Below are 18,635 nucleotides of genomic sequence, written 5' to 3' on the forward strand. Positions count from 1 at the left end.
GCCATGGCGACCAAGGCTATGGCAACCAAGAGAAGCCAAATTTGTTCGTGCGGCTGGAGCGCCCGCCGGCTTCCACGCCGATGGCTCTCTACGAGCTCTTCTCTCACCCCGCCGAGCGCGGCTACCGCGCGGGCCTCTGCTCCAAGGCCGCGCTGTTCCTGCTGCTGGCCGCCGTGCTCACCTACATCCCGCCGCTGCTGGTGGCCTTCCGGAGCCACGGTGAGCCCCCCGCGCCCGCGCCCGCGCCCCCCGCGCGCCGGGACCCCGCTCACCCGCGCCCTCCGCCCCGCAGGCTTCTGGCCCAAGCGCAGCAGCTACGAGGAGCAGCCGAGCGTGCGCTTCCAGCACCAGGTGCTGCTCGTGGCCCTGCTGGCGCCCGGCAGCGACGGCTTCCTGGCCTGGAGCACGTTTCCCGCCTTCAACCGCCTGCAGGGCGATCACCTGCGCATCCCGCTCGTCTCGGTGCGTGAATCATCCCCTCCCCGGGGACTGGGCGGGGGGCCGCGCCACGGACACCCCCTGCCCCGCTCCGGGAGCCTTGCGTGGGCCTGAATGGTTCACGAGAGACGCGCGGCCCCGAGCGCCGGTGGCTTCTTGGGGGTGAACTCTCCGTCGCCCAGCTTCTTCTCAGCTGTCCACAACCCCTAGGAGCTGGGCCGCTGCGGCACCTTCCTCCCCCACGCTGGCCCAGAAGCCTGGGAGGGGCCGCCCCTGCCCCCCCCCCCCCGTCTCTTCCGGTGGCCCGAAATCGTCAGAGGGGGTGAAGAAGGGCGCCTTGGCCGGGATGTGAGCCCGGGGTGTAAGCCCGCGCTGGCAGGGTCCTGGGTGCACACCTGGCACGTGGGAGCCACGGCACTGCTTGGGCCTGAGACCTCCTGAGTGTCCCCCGGGCCAGCCTGGCTCGCGTCCCCGTCCTGCAAACCGGCCCTTGGATGAGGCTACTTGCTCCCAGAACTGCGCCTTTGGTTCGGGATCAGAGTACTCTAACATCACCCCTTCTGCTCCCTTTCTTTTTGCAGTTTGACTTGGTTTTTGGACCACACCGGACTGTGCTCAGGGCCTGTTCTGCCCTCAGGAGTCACTCCCGCCAGGCCAGGGCTGTGTGGGATGTGCAGAGAGAAGCCAGATTGGGTGCATGCAAGGCAAACACCTAACCCACTGTGCCATCTCTCCGGTCCCTTGGCACATTTTCTTTCTTTTCTCTTTTTTTTTTTTTTTTTTTTTTTTTTGCTTTTTTGAGTCACACCTGGTGATCAGGGGTTACTCCTGACTTTGCACTCAGGAATTACTCCTGGCCCTGCTCAGGGGACCATATGGGATGCCGGGAATCGAACCCGGTTCGGCCGCGTGCAAGGCAAACACCCTACACACTGTGCTATAGCTCCAGCTTCCCTCCGCAGATTTTTTTTTTTTATTAGTGAATCACCATGAGGTACAGTTACAAACTTACAAACTTTTGTGCTTGCTTTTCAGTCATACAATGGTCTAGTGCCCATCCTCCACCAGTGCCCATTTTCCACCACCAATGGTCCCAGCATCCCTCCCACCACCCCCACCCTGTCCTCCCCCCACCCCACCCTGCTCTGTGACAGGGTATTCCCTTTTGCTCTCTCTCTCCTTTGGGGTGTTGTGGTTTGCAGTAGAGGTATTAAGTGGCCATCATGTTCGGTCTATAGTCTACTTTCAGCCCGCATCTCCCATCCCGAACCGGCCCTCCTAGCACCCTTTACTTGGTGGTCCCTTCTCTACCTGAGCTCTCGGCATATTTTCTTAAAATACTTAGACACATTTAAACTTTATTCGTCATTCCCTTCCCTTCCCATCACTGCGGTTGCTGCTGCTGTCACGAAGACCGGGTCTGTGCTCATGGCAGCCGTGGTGTCGGCGTTGAGAGGTGCTTGTGTGTGTTGGTGTGTTGCTGTTCGCTGCAGTGCTGGCTGAGGCCACACTCTTTTTTTTTTTTCCTTTTTGGGTCACACCCGGCAATGCACAGGGGTTACTCCTGGCTCATGCACTCAGGAATTACTCCTGGCGGTGCTCAGGGGACCATATGGGATGCTGGGAATCGAACCCGGGTCGGCCGAGTGTAAAGCAAGCGCCTTACCCGCTGTGCTATCCTCCAGCCCCTGAGGCCACACTCTTGGTTGAGGCACACAGGTTACCATCAATGCTGCTTGCTGGGGGTGGGGGGGATGAGTCTCTGCAGTGCTCACACTCGTGCTCACTAGGGCTTGCACTTCCTGGCCAGGGAACTGCCCCATCTTTTTAGCTCCAGGGCTCCTGGGGCTCACTCCCTTTTTTGCAGTGCTTGCGTATGCCTGGCCGGGGTGTGGCCGGCGGCCAGCACAGCTCCCAGGCCCATGCCCTGTGCATGTGACACAAAGGTGCTGAACTTGTGGCCGTGAGCCGAAAGGCACGGTCACTTTGGAAAACGGGAATGGAGAGGGGGCATGCGGGGGGGGGGGGGTCAGCTCCTCAGAAAGTTCCATACTGATACCTTCTGTGCCAGCGTCTCCGCTCTTGGTTGTGTGTGTACCCATGAGAATTGCAGGCATGAGTCTACCTGAAAATTTGTGCACAGATGTCCTTATCAGCCTTATTCATAACAGCAGAGAAAGTGAAGACAACCCAAAGGTCTGTCAAGAAACTAATAGGTATGGGTAAGGCTCTTGCCTTGCATGTAGCCCACCCGGGTTTGATCTTGAGCACCGCCAGGAGTATCCCCTGAGCATTGCCAGATGACCCAAAAATTAAAAAAAGAAGAGGGAGGGGATGGGGGAGTTACAGGGGGAAGAGGAGGCGGAGGAAAACGTGATCCGCCCATACATGGAATACTGTATCTAGGCCCCCAAAGAAACAGAGTCATAATCCAAGTTACAGTGTAGCACAATCTTAGTCACACGGGCACTGGAGTCCAGCCACGAAGCCCCTGTGTTGGATGGTCCATTTATAGGATATGACCGTGTTAACAGATAGACACAGATTGGGATTTGCCAAGCACTTGGGGAACTCGGAGAGGAGAAAGCAGGGGGATGACTGCTAATGGTTATGTGGGGTTTTTGGTTTGGGGACCTCACCCAGCAGTGCTCTGAGGCTTCTCCCTCAGAGGCATGGCTTTGCAGGTGCTCAGACCCTTGAGCATTACTGTAGTTTCTGCAGTTACTCTTCTGATGGACTCTGATGTGCAGTGACAATGCCCATACTTATCCTACTGGTCTGTGCATGTGGATTCTGCTTATCCCTAGAAAGGATGATCCTCCTTTACTCACCAAGAGGATCAGGGCTCCTGTGGCTCTCTTGGAGGGAGCACTGCATCAGGAGCACTTGCCCCAGCTCTGGCTCTGGGCTCCGGAGCCTCCCTCAGCCTCAATGGAACTCCTTAAAGACCACCAAGTTCAAGGGCTGGAGAGATAGTACAGCCAGAAGCGTGCTTGCCTTGCACATGGTCAACCCGGGTTTGACCCCCAGCATCCCATAGGCTCCCCTGAGTACCATCAGGCTTAATTCCTGAGCACCGCTGGGTGTGGCCCCCAAACCACCACCAGGCAGCTCTACATTATCACTGTTAGTAGTGACGCCTCTCTCCTGGGATATGCACAGGAATCGGAGCAGATATAAAACCTGTTCCCAGGGACCAGAGCGATAGCACAGCGGGGCGGGTGTTGGCCTTGCACACTGCCAACCCGGATTTGATCCTCAGCATCCCCGATGGTCTCCTCAGAGCACCGCCAGGAGTAATTCCTGAGTGCAGAGCCAGGAGCAATTCCTGAGTTGCTGGGTGTCCATACACAGCACCGCCCCCCTCAAGAAAACCCAAAACTTACTCTGAAATGAACACATATAGAGCTTATAAGAATAAATAAGGGGGGCTGGAGTGATAGCATAGCGGGTAGAGCGTTTGCCTTGCACGCGGCCGACCCGGGTTCAAATCCCAGCATCCGATATGGTCCCCTGAGCACCGCCAGCAGTAATTCCTGAGTGCAGAGCCAGGAGTGACCCCTGTGCATCGCCAGGTGTGACCCAAAACAAAACAAAACAAAACAAAAAGAATAAATAAGGGGTGGGTGTGATTTCGAAGTTCTCTTAGCCAGACAAATGGATGGCATCATCGATATTAACCTTGACAGTCATGCTCAAGAAAGCATTCGCTCTTTCGGCGCATGCCTGCACACCGCTGTTGTATGTCAGCTTGCTTTGAGTAGAATGGGGTTGGACGGTGGGTTTTATCTGTGTGTCTGCAGCAGCAGAGACAAAAGGCGTACCTTGGGGGCCAGGGCGTTGGCCTTGAGCAGGGCCGACCCGGGTTGGATCCCCGGCAGCCCCTGTGGTCCCCTGAGTGATTGCTGAGTATTGCCGGTGTGAGAGCTGGGAGTAACCCCTGAGCATTGCCGGGTGTGACCTGGGCCCCCCACCCTGCTGCCTTGCCCCATTTCCCACCCTTCCTCTCGGCCCTCCGGTCGCCAGCAGCCAGATCTTCCTGAGTCTTCCCTGTACGAGGTTCTGTTCAGCTCTGCCCTGGCCGTAACCTCATCTTAGCCAGCTTCATCTTCCTTCGGGGCACTCACCACCCCGGGGATAGATTTGCTTATTGATTTCTTCTCGGCCTCACTGCTGGGAACAGGAGCTCCATGCCAGTGGGCACTGGGTCCATGTTCTTTGCCAGTCTGTTTCCAGCACCGGAAACACTTCTGGCGCCTCAAAAAAATTAAAAATAGGCAACCAATGCTGAGGGGATGTCGTCAGTGACACTCATGATGCCACCGTGCCCACTCTCTCTCCCAGGAGGGTGAAGGAGTCACTCCAGCAAATGTGCAGACCAGAAGTCCTGCGTTTTGGTTTGGTGTTTGAGCCCCTCTGGGCAACACTCAGGAGCTACTCCGAGCTTAGTGCTCCAGGGTTGCTGTGGGTGGTACGTCCTGCCCGGGGACGGAACTCACTCAGCCCATTGAGCTAGCTATGGAGCTGGGTTTTCTCGTGTCCTGCCAAATGTCTTCTTGAGTTTTGTCCCTATTTTTTATTTATTTTTTCAAGTCTGGAGGACAATTATTCCTGCAAAGTTTTAAAGTCAGATATATATTTTTTTCTTTTGGGGTCACACCCAGTGATGCTCAGGGGTTACTCCTGGCTTTGCACTCAGGAATCACTCCTGGCAGTGCTCAGGGGACCATATGGGATGCTGGGAATAGAACCCAGGTCGACCGCGTGCAAGGCAAACACCCTACCCGCTGTGCTATTGCTCCAGCCCAGAGATATAGTTTTAAGTCAGGTCTTCACCATTTATCAGCCCCCTCACAATAAATTCCCGAAGCCTCAATGTTCTCATCTGTACAATGGGGATAATACTCGCTCTGCTTCCCCATGGCGCATTGTAAAGATGAGCTGAAGCACAACTCTGTTCCTCCCGGCCACATTGTATTTTAGGTCTGAGTCCTGGCCTTTCCCTCCTGGCCGCTCTCCTCCCTTGCAAGTTGAGACACTTGATCTTTGTCTTTTGGTCCAGTCCGAAGGCATGGATTCACGAGCCCATTGCCTGAGAGTCCAGACCCTTCCCGGATACCAGGCGAGGGAAAGGCACCCGGGGAAGACAAGGCAGCCTCTTTCTGTCCTGCTCATAATTGCGCAGACATAATTGCCTCCGTAACCCGATCGTCAGTAACAGATAGCCCTCCCGGCACCTGGGGAACGGAGGGACAGGCCAGAGAAAGCTGTCTCCGGCAGCAAAAGAGAGGGTAGTTTCTCAGGTGAGCCGATCTCGGATAAGGGCATCATTGTCTGGAAGCAGAGAAACGATGGAAAGGTCGGGGAAACAGATCTCTCCACCCTGAACCCCACTGGCCTGACAAAGAACGGAGTGTCTTCCTTGCGTAACGGTCTTGGCGGGAAGGGGAGCGAAGTGAAGACAGAGAGCTGCAGAGAGGGTAGGGGGAGCCCCGACCCGGGGAGTGGAGCCAGTGCCCAGCGCGCCCAGGACCTCCCGTCTCCCCCCATTTTTGGATCCTTTCAGTCTGGTCTTCGTCATTGTAGGACTCGTTATTTAGGGTCACCCTGAGGCAGGGCTGGCGCCCAGCACGTTCCTTCTCCAGACCGGGAACCCGCCTCATGCGTCCACCCCCCCCACTCCGTTTTCCCGCTTTCACGTCCATAATTTATAAAGGTCTGTGTAGTTTTAATGCCTCGCTGCTTTTCCTCGGCTTCCTTTTTCATTTTATCGATTGGCGCTAAAAGATGCAGTAGGCTGTAAAGCCTCGACATCAGTGATGAGATGAGGTCCAGCATTAAGAATCTCAAGCAACGTTTGTGGCTAAAGCAGGTATAAATAGCGCGGGGCACTTTTCTGCCCAGTGCTGGGGGTCGCAGGCTGGTTCCTGTTGGGTTCTCTTTGCATGGGGTGGGGGCACACAGGTTCAGTCGCTGGCACTGTGGGCGCCCCCAGCACCACCCGAGTGACACCCCGTGCCCCAGCTAGCAGAGCACCTGAAGTGGCCCCTGAGCACCGCTGGGTGTGGCCCACGGCCAAAACACATGGAGTGGGTGACTTCTCTGGAGTCAAAGTGAAAGATAAACGCCCGACCTCCCTCCTGTGCAGAGTATGAAGGAACAGAAAGGGCGTAGACAGCCCCAGTGCGGACAAGCCCCGGGGAGAGCCGGGAGAGGGAACGGGCAGTGCTGGAGGGATTGGGGTCACACTCAGCGATGAAGCAGGGACCTCGGTGCCACTGTAAATGCTGATGCCTCAGTGAGAGAGAAAGTTGAGGGCCAGCGCCATAGAACAGTGGGGAGGGGGGGCTGGAGCAATACCACAGCAGGTAGGGTGTTTGCCTTGCACGCAGCCGACCCGGGTCTGATCCCCAGCATCCCATATGGTCCCCTGAGCACCGCCAGGAGTAATTCCTGAGTGCAAAGCCAGGAGTAACCCCTGTGCATTGCCAGGTATGACCCAAAAAGAAAAAAAAAAACCAAAAAAACAGTGGGGAGGGCACTTGCCTTGCACACAGCCCACCCAGATTTTATCTCCGACACCTCGTATGGCCCCCGAGTCCTCCAGGAGTGATTCTTGAGCACTGCCAGGTGTGGTGGAGAGAGAGAGAGAGCACTAGTTCACTTTTATATGAGCTGAGGATAACTCTGGCGGTTTGCGTCCCTGTTCATGCATACTCAGGCGTGTTGAGAGGAAAGAGAAGCCAATGACATCAGGTGAGACAGCTGAAGAAGGACGCCAGCCAGGCAGTGGCACTGCCCACTCAGCGGCTCCGGGGGGTGTGGAGGCCAGGGGCCCAGGGCAGCCGTGCCCCCCACCCACCCACTAAGGCGATTCCTGCCTCTCCTTTCTCCCCCTTCCCGGCCTTGTGGCGGCTGCGTTTGCAGAGGTCCCGCCCCTGACTGTGGGCCGCCGTAAGCCCACTCTCCGCCGGCCCCGGGGACAGTGCCACGGGGCCAGAGCTGGGGGCCCAGCCCACAGCCTGCTGCCGGGGCAGAGGCGCCCCCGCGTCTCCCTGTTCGTCAGTGTGTGGGCGCGGGTGTAGACCTGGGGTGCCCTCCGGTTTCCCAGGCCAGAGAAGAGGACCGGAACCAGGACGGGAAGCCGGACGTGCTGCACTTTAGGCTGGAGCTGCCGCTGCGGGCGGCAGAGCACGTGCTGGGCGTGCAGCTCATCCTGACGTTTTCCTACCAGCTGCACGTGAGTCAGGCCTGCGGGCTGCCCGTCCTCACCCTGGCTGCTTATGGAGTGGGGAGACGGCGGGACTACGTGCCCGCAGCCAGCAGCAGTGCTCAGAGGTCGCTCGTGGCCCTGTGCTCAGGGCCCCCTTGGGCGGTGCTGGAAGACCATCGGTGGTGACAGGGACTGAACCGGGGTGGGCAGCGGGCAAAGGCCGCGCTCCAGCCCCTGTAGTAACTCTCCGCCCTTCCTTCCTTTCCCTTCACACGCCCTGCGGAGGCGCTTCTATGGTGTCGTTGTTTGGGATCTCACACCGGCAAATCAAGTCTCTTTCGCTGGGGTCGTGTAGATTCACCTGAGCCGCCAGCAGCCAGGGCGGGGCCGAGCAGAGGGCTGAGGGTGTGGGCGGCCCTGCGCGGAGCGCTGGGCTCTGACTCATCTCCCTGCGGTACTTGCAGAGGATGTCCATGTTCGTGATGCAGAGCATGGCTTACCTGCAGTCGTCCTTCGCCGTGCCCGGCGCCCAGGTGTACGTGAACGGAGAGCTGAGACTGCAGCAGAAGCAGCCGCTCGGCTCCAGCGGCCTGGACACGCGCTACAACGTAAGGGGCGCCCCGCTCTCCGTGTCTCCTTGTTGGGGGTGGGGGGGCACTCCCAGACAGTGCTCAGGAGCTCAGGGGTGTGTCCTGGCAGTTTAGTGTGCGTTGCTGCTCTGGCCACTCGGGGCTGGGGCCCGCCTGCACCACCTGGGCGGTGCCTCCAGGACTGCATCAGGGAACCCTCGGCCCTGTGGTGCCGGAGACGAACTGGGGTCAGGCCCGAGCCCTTGCACTGTCTCTCTGGCCTCCGTCATATTGTTTATGTTTGGTTTTGGGGGAGGGGGTCATACCCGGTGGTGCTCAAGCACCTACTCCTAGTTCTGTGCTCGGGGTCACTCCCAGTGAGACCGTGATGCCGTGGTCTGATGCGGGTCAGCCACAGGCCGGCAGGAACCTTCATCGCTGCGCTGTCTCTCCAGACCCCAGTGGAGTCGGGTTTGGTTGGTTTGGGGCCACACGCAGCAATAGTCCTTCCTGGCTCTGCCCTCAGAGATGACTCCTGGCCACGCGCTGGGGGCCATCTGAGGTGCCGGGGATTGAACCTGGGTCGGCTGCATGCGACCAGCTGTCGCTCCCCCCCACACACACACCAGTCAAGTTAGGGAGGAAGAAACGAGCCCAGGGAAATGACTCCAAGGATGGGAGCCAGTTGGAGCCCTAGGGCTGATCCCTGGCACCCCCGGGTCCCCTGGCACTGCCAGGAGCATGGAACTGAATGGAGTAGCCCCCAGCACCCTGCAGCACTCCAGAAAACATTAGAAGAAGAAGTGCAAGTCAGAAATGACTTTTCTCTGTGAGTATCACAGAAGAGGATTTCTGAGGAATGTTTGCGGTGAATTCTTTCAAAACAGACAGCCAGCTGCATCTGTATTTACATTCGCAAAGGGAAGAAAAATGGTCTCTAAGAACCAAATTGTTTTTTGTTTTCAGAAATATACACAATGTATCCTAGTGACCTTTTCAATTTGTGTGAAACATTTCCAAAGACGAAGGGGACGCAGGGGGTCAGGCCGGCTTTGCAGGCAGCTGCCGAGATTCTGGTTCAGCCCCCAGAGCGGCACCTGGACCCCCGTCCCCGGCACCTGGACCCCCGTCCCCGGCACACACCGCCAGGGGCCACTCCTGACCACAGGGCCTGGGATTGTCCCTGAGAACAGCTGGCTGTGGCCCAGAAGACAAAATAAGGAAATAAATAAGACTAAGCCCTGGTTTGTTTTTTTTTTCTTTTTTTTAATTTTTATTGAACCAGCATGAGATAGACCATTATAAAGCTGCTCATGGTTGGGATTCAGCCACGCAGTGAGCCAACACCCATCCCTCCACCAGTGCACACCTGCCACCACAATGTCCCCCTCTCCCTCTCACCATCCCCCCCAGCCTGCCTCTCTGGGGGGCATCCTCCTCCCTCCCTCCCTCTTTCTGTTTGTGCATTCTGGCTTGCAGTACAGGTACTGGGAGGTCGTGGTGTTTGTTGAGGGCGTTCAGTATTTTTATGGTAAGCCCCAGTAATTAGGCGCATGCGTGTGATCGAAGACGCTGATGTCTAACGTGGCACGTAATGGTCAGCTCGGTCCCTGCAGAGGCCTGCCCTGCCCTCTCCCGCTCCCCAGTACTGTCTCCCCCCAGGCCCTGCTGCCCTTTGGGTCTTCAGTCCACAAACTGGTCCCTCTGGGCCTCTGCAAGTCCCCCCGGGCTGGCCCCGCTGCTCCGCGCAGGTCCCTGTCCCGGCCAGGCCTAGCCCACCCCCCTCTAGGAAGGAGCGTTCTCCTCGCCATCAGCCCCGTGTGCAGGCCGCAGCCAGCGGCGCCCAGGGCTTCCTCCTGGCTCTGTGCTCCGGGAGCACTCCTGGTGGTACTCAGGGCATCATACATGGTGCTGGGGCTCAAACCCGAGCCTGCAAGGCCAGTGCCTACCTAGCCCGCGCCCTCTCCAGCACATGGCTTTCCTGTCTGACCTCACCTGGGAGTGAGGGGGAGAGTCTCGGCTTCCGTAGTTGCCGTCTCTCTCGGTGATCAAAGAACCCACAGCCCTTCTCGCCCCCAGAGCCCGCAGAGTCAGGCCGGTAGCAGCGAGCTGGCGGCTCCCCCGTCCCCTCCGGAGCCGGGTTCACAGGGATGCGGGTCCCCAGAGTCCCGCACCATGAAGCCGGGGCCAGGGGTTACCAGAACTCACATCTCTCTGAGTTTTTTCTGGCATCATTCGGGAGGGGCATGTAAAACGGCCTGGGCTGCTTTCGAAAATGAAAGACAGATTTTGTCTAAGATTATAAGCATAAACAAGGGTTGTCCCAGATAAACAGATGAATCTTGGCTATTAACATCAATTGGAGGACAAAGGAGGGGAGCCGTGAGAGATCGTGCGTGACCCTGGTGCTTCTGGAAGGCTTTGCTGATTGTTCTTGTTGGTTTCGATTTTGTGGCCTCACCTAGCTGTGCTCAGGGCTTCCCCCTGACTCTGAGCTCAGGGGTCACTCCTGGTGGGCTCAGGGGACCATAGAGGGTGCCAGGGATCAAGCGCCTTAACCTGCTATGCTATTTATCCAGCCCATTATTGTTGCTTCCCCAGTTTATGAAGGTAACTTGGGTGTGGCCCAAACAAACCAAATAGTACAGGGGTTAAGGTGCTTGCCTTGAGTGTGGCTGGCCCAGGTTCAATCCCCAGCATTGTGTGGTCCCCCAAGTATCACTGCAAGTGACCCCTGGGAACTGCCAGGTGTGGAAGAGAAACTGAAGATACTTCTGGAGTCAGGGCAGTAGTAGAGGAGGTAGGGCGCTTACCTTCACGCAGCCAACCCAGACTCAGTTCTCAGCACCCACACTGGTTCCCTGAGCACCACCAGGAGTAACTCCTGAGCGTTACCGGATGTGACCCAAAAAAACAAAGTTAAAAATTGAAAATAAATTAGGGAGCAGAGTGACCGTACCACAGGCCGGGTGCTTGCCCTGCAGTTGGACAGCCCAGGTGTACCACAGTGCAACCCCGGAGTGTTTTGAGTGCAGAACCAGGAGTTAGTTCTGAGCATTACTGGGTGTAGCTCAAAAACAAAAACAATTTTTAAAAAATTTAATAAAGTGTCCATTGTCAGCGAGGGATGGGGTCAGCAGTGAAGCACTTGCCTTGCATATGTGAGACCCTCGTTCAGTCCCCATCAGAAAAAACATTCAGCGGGTTTAACTTATCCACCATGGGCTTCATCCCTTCCGGAGAAGCCCATGTGCTCCCTTGAACATGTGTTTCTCTCCCCTCATATTTCTCTAAGTAAATTTCTTTTATTAAAACAATAAAACGTTTACCATGAGGGTTTGATACACGTGTGAAAGGGATCCTTGTGTCTAATGAACATGACCTTCACCTCACACATCGAGCTTCTGTGTGAAACATTAAGTTCCATTCTCAGTAAATTTTATTCATGTAATACAGTATCATTAATTTCAGTGATTGTTCTAAGTATTAGCTCCTTAGATCTTATTCATCTTGTAACTAAAAGTTTGGAACCTGGGGGCCGGAGCGATAGCACAGCGGGTAGGGCGTTTGCCTTGCACGCGGCCGACCCGGGTTCGATCCCCGGCATCCCATATGGTCCCCCAAGCACCGCCAGGAGTAATTCCTGAGTGCAAAGCCAAGAGTAACCCCTGAGCATCGCTGGGTGTGACCCAAAAAGAAAAAAAAAAGTTTGGAACCTTTGATATTAAAAAAAAAAAAAATTGAGGGACCGGAGCGATAGTACAGGGGGTAGGCTTTTGTCTCACATGCAGCTGCCCTGGGTTCGATCCCCAGCATCCCACAGAGTCCCCCCAGCCTACCAGGAGTGAAAGCAGAACCGGGAGTAAGCCCTAGGCACTGCTGGGTGTGGCCCAGAATCAAAGATGCTCCTCTGGGGGGTGAAAAGGTAGGGTGCTTGCCTTGCACGTAGCTGACCCAGACTCCATTCGTGACACCACATCCGCTCCCCCGAGCCCCACCAGGAGTAATCTCTGAGAACAGAGCCAGGACTAAGTCCTGAGCACAGTGAGGTGTGCCCTCACCCAGAAGAAAAAGCCCGCAAAAAATGTTCATGTCAAGAAAGTGGAAATTAAGACCATCAGAAGACACCGGCTCCCGCCTGCAGGAACGGCCACGTCTCGGGCACCGAGCACGGCGGAGGAGGGCGGGGAGGAGAAGGAAGCTTGGCGCACTTCAGTAGGAAGGTCATTCGGCATAGCCAGCTTGGAGAAAGCGACTGAGTGTCCTTAAGAAGATAAAGATGGGGGCTGGAGTGATAGCACAGCGGGTAGGGCATTTGCTTTGCACGTGGCCGACCCAGGTTAGAATCCCAGCATCCCATATGGTCCCCTGAGCACGGCCAGGAGTAATTCCTGAGTGCATGAGCCAGGAGTGACCCCTGTGCATCGCCGGGTGTGACCCAAAAAGCAAAAAATAAAAGAAGAAGATAAAGATGGATGGGGCTGGAGTAATAGCACAGCGGGTAGGGTGTTTGCCTTGCACGTGGCCAACCCAGGTTTGATTCCCAGCATCCCATATGGTCCCCTCAGCACCGCCAGGAGTGATTCCTGAGTGGATGAACCAGGAATAACCCTGTGCATCACCGGGTGTGACCCAAAAATCTTAAAAAAAAAAAAAAAAGATAAAGATAGAGCAGCAATGTGACCAGCAGTCTCCCACTGGCGAGCTCACTTTCCTCACAGGAGCATTTTTTGAGGGTTTTTCCTTCTGGGCGGGGCACCTTTGCTGTGCTCAGATTCACTCCTGGCTCTGTTCTCAGGGGTTACTCCTGCTGGGACTAGAGGTTCTGTCGTGGTATCAGGGACGGAACCTGGGTCAGCTGTGTGCAAGGCAAGCACCCTGCCTGCTGTACTATCCCTTCGGCTCCCCAGATGAACTTTTTTTTTGGGGGGGGGCCACACGCAGTGGATGATCCAGCCGAGAACACTGGAACATGAACCTCGAAAGTCATATCGACCCAGTGTCTATTGATGCTGTTTACGTCAGCTACAACGCAGAAGCAGCCGGGTGCTGTTGGCAGAGTGTGAGAAGTGGCCTGGGGGCCAGAGAGAGAGTGCGCAGGTAACATGCGTGTTTGCACGCGGCTGATCCGGGCTCGACCCTCAGCACTCCTGTGCCCCCCTGAGCACCAGAGGGAGAGGCCCTGTGCTTAGCCCCATGTGGCCCAAAAACCAATGCGGAAGTGTCATGTTCATACAATGGAAGACTGTTCAGGTACTTCACAAAATGAAACCTTGACATTTGCAAGGAAGTGGATGGGTTGGAGACACTCGAGGGGTTGGGGCATGCTGCCTTGCATGCCGCCCACCCGGTTCTGAACCTCAGAACTGCATATGGTCCCCTGAGCACAGCCAGGAGTGACCCCTGAGCACTGCGGACTGCAGCCCAACACCCCCACCCCTCCACAAGAAGGAAATGAACAGCTGGAATGGAAGGAACTGAAGTGATTCACGCAAATGCCGGAGGACAAGTACTGCGAGGCTTTGTGCACAATATAAGGGTATAATGTTAGTGAACAGACAAAATGGAAAGACAAGTGGACGTTGACAACAGAACTGAGGTCACCAGGAGACGGGCCGATGGACGGAGCATGCATAGATGGGTGCGGGCACGCCACAGAGATCATACAAGAAGAGGCTTGGCTTGAATCCCCAGCCCGGCATTTGGTCCCTGGGCATCAGTAGGGCTCACTCACGAGCAGAGAGCAAGATATGAACCCCGAGAATAAGGGAGGGAAGGGGAGAGGAGGGGAGGGAGAAAGAGTGTGCCCTCTTGTCAGACTATTCTCACCACTCACCAGCCAGGGACCCACCTTTCTGTTTGGTGACAGGTCTGAGCCGCACAGCCAATGGTGCTCAGGGGCTACTCCTGGCTGGGTGCTCTGGACTCACCCCTAGCAGTTCTCAGGGAAACTATGTGGCACCAGGGATCAGACTGCAAGCACACGCTCAGCTGTGGGCAGCCCGGGCGTCCGACTCCTGGCCCCTGCGCGCAGGGCGGGCACTCTCCTCGCTGGGCCACCCACACGGAAGAAAGGGGTATCTAACACTGGACCTGGACCCCAGGAGCGAGAGGGTGGCCTCAGAGCAGCACCCGGAGGTGTGGAGGGGCTGCTCGTGGCAGAGCCCAGGGAACCACACGCACGGCACACGTTCCACCCCTTGAGCCAAGCTGCCGCTGCCCGATACTCACCTTGCGTCCTGCCGCATCCCAGGTGTCGGTCATCAACGGGACCAGCCCCTTTGCCTGGGACTATGACCTGACCCGCATCGTCGCCGCCTACCAGGAGAGGAACGGTGAGTGGGGCCGACGCGTGCGGACGTTCCCCATATCCTCCCGGGTCGCGGGGGGCTCTGGGGAGACTCATCATGCCGCAAGGGTCCAGAGCAGGGGCTGCTCGGGGAAGAGAGGGGGCGGTTCCCGTGAGTCTGTCCGGTCTCTGCTACTAAGAGCCCACCTGGGTCGGCAGACCTGTGCCAGCGAACTCAACTAGTGCCGCATTCTTCCCGCCGTTGGCTGGGGGTCCACGGCTGGGCCCAGCACCTTTGGCTGGCCGGTGGTCAGAGTTTTCCGATAAAGTATTACTTGGGAGTCAGACATTCTGGCTACTCCAGACGCGGATGAGTGGGAGCCTCCAGTTCCGAAGCAGTATCCCTGCAGCAGCAGGGCCCCCGAAGTGAAGGGTCTGGGGGCTGCAGAGATCATGCAGCAGGTAAGGTACTTGCCTGGCACTTGGCTGACCTGGGTTCCCCTGGCACCCCACATAGTGCCCCAACCCCACCTGAGCGTAGAGCGGGAGTAAGCCCTGAGGCCCAAATCACACAGACCACCTCCCCAAATACACGCCTTTCTTTCTGCAGTACCAGGGCTGGAACCTAGGGGCCCCCCATGTGTAAGGCAAGAGCTCTTTCCACTGAGTTACAGCCTTGGCCCTCCCCGCCAGTAATCTCAAAACCGGACAGGGTGGTATAAACCACGGGCCCTGATCACTGCTGGGGGCACAGAGCCACAAGTCACCCCCCCCACGCTGCCATGTGTGGCAGAAATAAATAATCGTTTGAGTAATTCTGAAATCAAGTCAACTTTTCTTTCTTTACTCCTTCCTGTCTTTGTCCAAATGCAGGATTATTTTTCCTTTTTATACTGCTGCTATCACAATTCAGGATCCAACTTATTTATTTATTTTTTACTTTGTAATATGATTATTTCACAACACACAGTTATGAAGCCTTAATTAGTATGGCTTTTAGTGGTAGCATAATGTGCCTCTACTTAGCCACTGAGCAGTTATAGATGCACCCCTGGGCTCTTCCCACGCCCTGCACCCAAGTATTTTGACATATATTCTACCAAATAACTTGTGGGCAGCTTTTCACAGTCAGTTGCTCTTTCCTTTGGGACCGTGTCTGTGGAGCCGGTTCGAAGGGCAGAATTGTCAGTGTATCTGCCTCGCTGTTGCTCTCCTCTGGCCAGAGAGAGCTCAGGTGGGTTCCTGCCTCGCTGTCTTGCAGTCACCACTGTCCTGACTGTCCCCAACCCCGTCTGGCTGGTGGGCAGGGCCGCCGAGGCTCCATTTGTGATTGATGCTGTGATCCGATACCCGTTGGAAGTCATCGAATATCCTTTCAGTTAAAGAGCACCTGTGGCTCAGTTTCTGCAAAGAGCATTTCTTGGTTGTCCCAAGAAGGAACGGAGGTGAGACATCTGCATGCAGGCAGCGGCCCCACATAAGTTACCTGGTTTTTCTGTACTTCCTGTAAGGGGAAAGGCATTTCCTGGCCACATTTCTTTCTGAGGAATTCTAGATCAAAGTCATCCTTATTTACATAGTAATACTCTCTTGTCTCTCTTTTTTTTTCTTGTGGGTATCTGTGGCATTTTTGCCATTTCCGGCCTCAATTTGGGCTGAATAACTTACTTCCAAAGGCCTGGCTCAGACTCCTTAACTGTGTACCTATCGCCCAGGATTCTGGGAAATGATCAAATTCGCCTGGATCCAGTATGTCAGCATCCTGCTCATCTTCCTCTGGGTATTTGAGAGAATCAAGAGATTCGTGTTTCAGAATCAGGTGGTGACCACCATCCCCGTCCCGGTCCTGTCGCCTGGTGAGCTGCGGAAGGAGCACTTAGCCTGAGGACCCCGTGAGCGCGCTGGGCCGGGCCTGCCTACCTCACCGTCCCCAGAGAAAGGCCTTCCAGGACGTTCCGGAACTGAGTCCCCGGACACGTGCAGCAGACAAAGGATGGTTCTCGGTTACTCTCCACGAATCCCCCTGACCTCTCGGCCCCAGCCGGGATCGAGGACTGGGGGTTCCTACGGGCTGTCACCTGACCACTTCTCTGCCTTAGACTGAAATTTCAGGAGCAAACATCTTGGAAAGATTCCCACCTCTAGTCAAGCAGGACTTTCTCTCTCCTGGACAGAGAAACACACACACACACACACACACACACACACACACACACACGCGCAAATGGATCACACACACACACACGCAAATGGATCACACACACGCAGATGGATCACACACACACACACACACACACATGCGCAAATGGATCACATGTTCGCTCCTGACATCTCAATTCCCTTCCTTATTTCCAGGAGTGAGGGGCTTTCCTGGGGAGAATGAGGCGCCCCCGCTCAGGAGCAGGCCCAGACAGGGATAGGGGCGGCTCAAGGACTCCAGACTGTCAGCAGCTCAGCCAGTGGCCCTTTATCGTGCCCAGCTCTGGTGACCGGGTGCCTTGCCCATCACCCTCTGCCCGTCCACTCTGACAGCGGCCGAAGTCAGCAGTGCAGTCTGCTTGCCCAGGGCCACAGCCGTGGGAGAGTCGGGGTTAGAACAGCACATCTTTCTCCCGGCCCTGCCCCAGCAGCCTGGACCTGGCCCCTCTGCCCCATCCCTGAAAAGGCCACAGAGGAGCCTTTGTTGGCTTCGGTGCCCACCCGTGGGCTTATCTGCAGGGCTAGCCGGCCTCCCGATATCACGCTTCCCTAGACGCAGAACACCCCTCACAGGGAAGAGCTTGTGTCTGGAAGGACATGTCTGCTATGTTCATGACTCATGTCCACCCTCAGCGTGTGCCTCAGTTTACCTTGGAGGAAACATTATTTCCAAAATACTCCCCCTTTTTTCCCCCTGTGGGATGGGGACGCCTGGTGGTGTGCAGGGCTTATCCTAGCTCTGTTCTCAGGGGTCACTCCTGGAGGTTCTTGGGGAACCATATGGAGTTCCAGGATTGATCACCGCGAGACCAGAGCCTTAACCCACATACTGTCTCTCCAACACCACAGTACCTTTGGGGGGGTGGGGGAGAGGGAAACCATCCCTAGTGGTGCTCGGGGCTCATTCCTGGCTCTGGATTCAGAAGCTACCCCTGGCAGTGCTCTGGGGACCATATGGGATGCCAGGAATTGAACCCGGGTAGCTGTGTGCAAGGCAAGTGCCCTGCCTGCTGGACTGTTTCTCTGCCCCATCCCCCAGCCAGGAACCTTTTTTTCCAGGTTGACTGAGAGTCTCGCAAACAGCTGTTGCAAAGCACTCCAGTGCACTAAACCTTTGCCCTCTCCTTTCACATTTAGGGCCTCTCATAGGCAAGAGTTCGTTTGTTTTTTTTCCTTGAGATTAAAAGGAAAAATAGTTTCTGGTTTAAATTACAAGGTAATGAGATCCAGAAAGATGGATAAGTTCTTTTTTTCTTTTTGGGTCACACCCGCCGATGCACAGGGGTTACTCCTGGCTCTGCACTCAGGAATTACTCCTGGCGGTGCTCAGGGGACCCTATGGGATGCTGGGAATCGAACCCGGGTCGGCCGTGTGCAAGGCAAATAAATGCCCTACCTGCTGTGCTATCGCTCCAGCCCCAAAGATGGCTAAAAGTGTCAGTAAACATAGCTTTACATTTTACGACATGATCTTCGTGCAAGTTTGTCTAAAGACAAATGGTATGTTTTAACTTTCTCATTAAAATGCTCAAGGTGGAAGGTTGGTTGGCCTCTTCGGGGAGGTTTGGACAGAGAACGGGGAGCGCAGAGGTGCGCGCGTCTCCGGCTTACTCACCGCAGCACGGCTCTGCCAGCTCCCTCCAGAGACCGGGAGCTTTTGTTAGCTCTTTGGCAAAAGTCCCGGGTCCAAGCCCAAATAAATGAGTATGTGGTGGAATCCACAGGTCATGTGGAAACCAGGGACTGGAAAATTACAACTGCGTTGAGTGAATATCAAGTTATTTACAGATTAGATGTTGGTTACTTCTGAACTTGAATCGCAACGTGTAGTTGAGGGGAGAAAGGGGAGAAATTGTAGATAGGTGTGTGTGTGTGTGTGTGTGTGTGTGTGAGAGAGAGAGAGAGAGAGAGAGAGCACGCTTGCTCT

At 55.9% G+C, this 18,635-nt stretch overlaps 1 protein-coding gene across 2 annotated transcripts; it reads left to right on the forward strand.

Annotated features, from left to right (window-relative positions):
* TMEM231 (transmembrane protein 231) lies at positions 1-18,590 on the forward strand. 2 transcript variants are annotated; one of them, XM_004600517.2, is made up of 7 exons: positions 1-219; positions 293-462; positions 7,550-7,678; positions 8,116-8,259; positions 14,474-14,555; positions 15,771-15,876; positions 16,214-18,590. In XM_004600517.2, the coding sequence occupies exons 1-7, from the start codon at positions 81-83 to the stop codon at positions 16,392-16,394; spliced, it is 951 nt and encodes a 316-aa protein (XP_004600574.2). In that variant the 5' UTR covers positions 1-80; the 3' UTR covers positions 16,395-18,590. The 2 variants fall into 2 exon arrangements, 1 of the variants encoding a protein (XP_004600574.2); XR_008631246.1 differs by having other exon boundaries at positions 3-219; positions 15,771-15,954; positions 16,186-18,590.
* Positions 18,591-18,635: the final 45 nt, after the last annotated feature.

The sequence above is a fragment of the Sorex araneus genome, chromosome 8, assembly GCF_027595985.1.
Source record: "Sorex araneus isolate mSorAra2 chromosome 8, mSorAra2.pri, whole genome shotgun sequence".
In the NCBI taxonomy this organism is placed as follows: Eukaryota; Metazoa; Chordata; class Mammalia; order Eulipotyphla; family Soricidae; genus Sorex; species Sorex araneus.

Bases quoted from the DNA above. Each gene is read 5' to 3' on its own strand.
- TMEM231 (XM_004600517.2), top strand. From the start codon at position 81: ATGGCTCTCTACGAGCTCTTCTCTCACCCCGCCGAGCGCGGCTACCGC. The intron at 8,260-14,473 runs GTAAGGGGCGCC...GCCGCATCCCAG, and splicing joins GCCTGGACACGCGCTACAAC to GTGTCGGTCATCAACGGGAC. The intron at 15,877-16,213 runs ATATCCTTTCAG...TTAACTGTGTAC, and splicing joins TACCCGTTGGAAGTCATCGA to CTATCGCCCAGGATTCTGGG.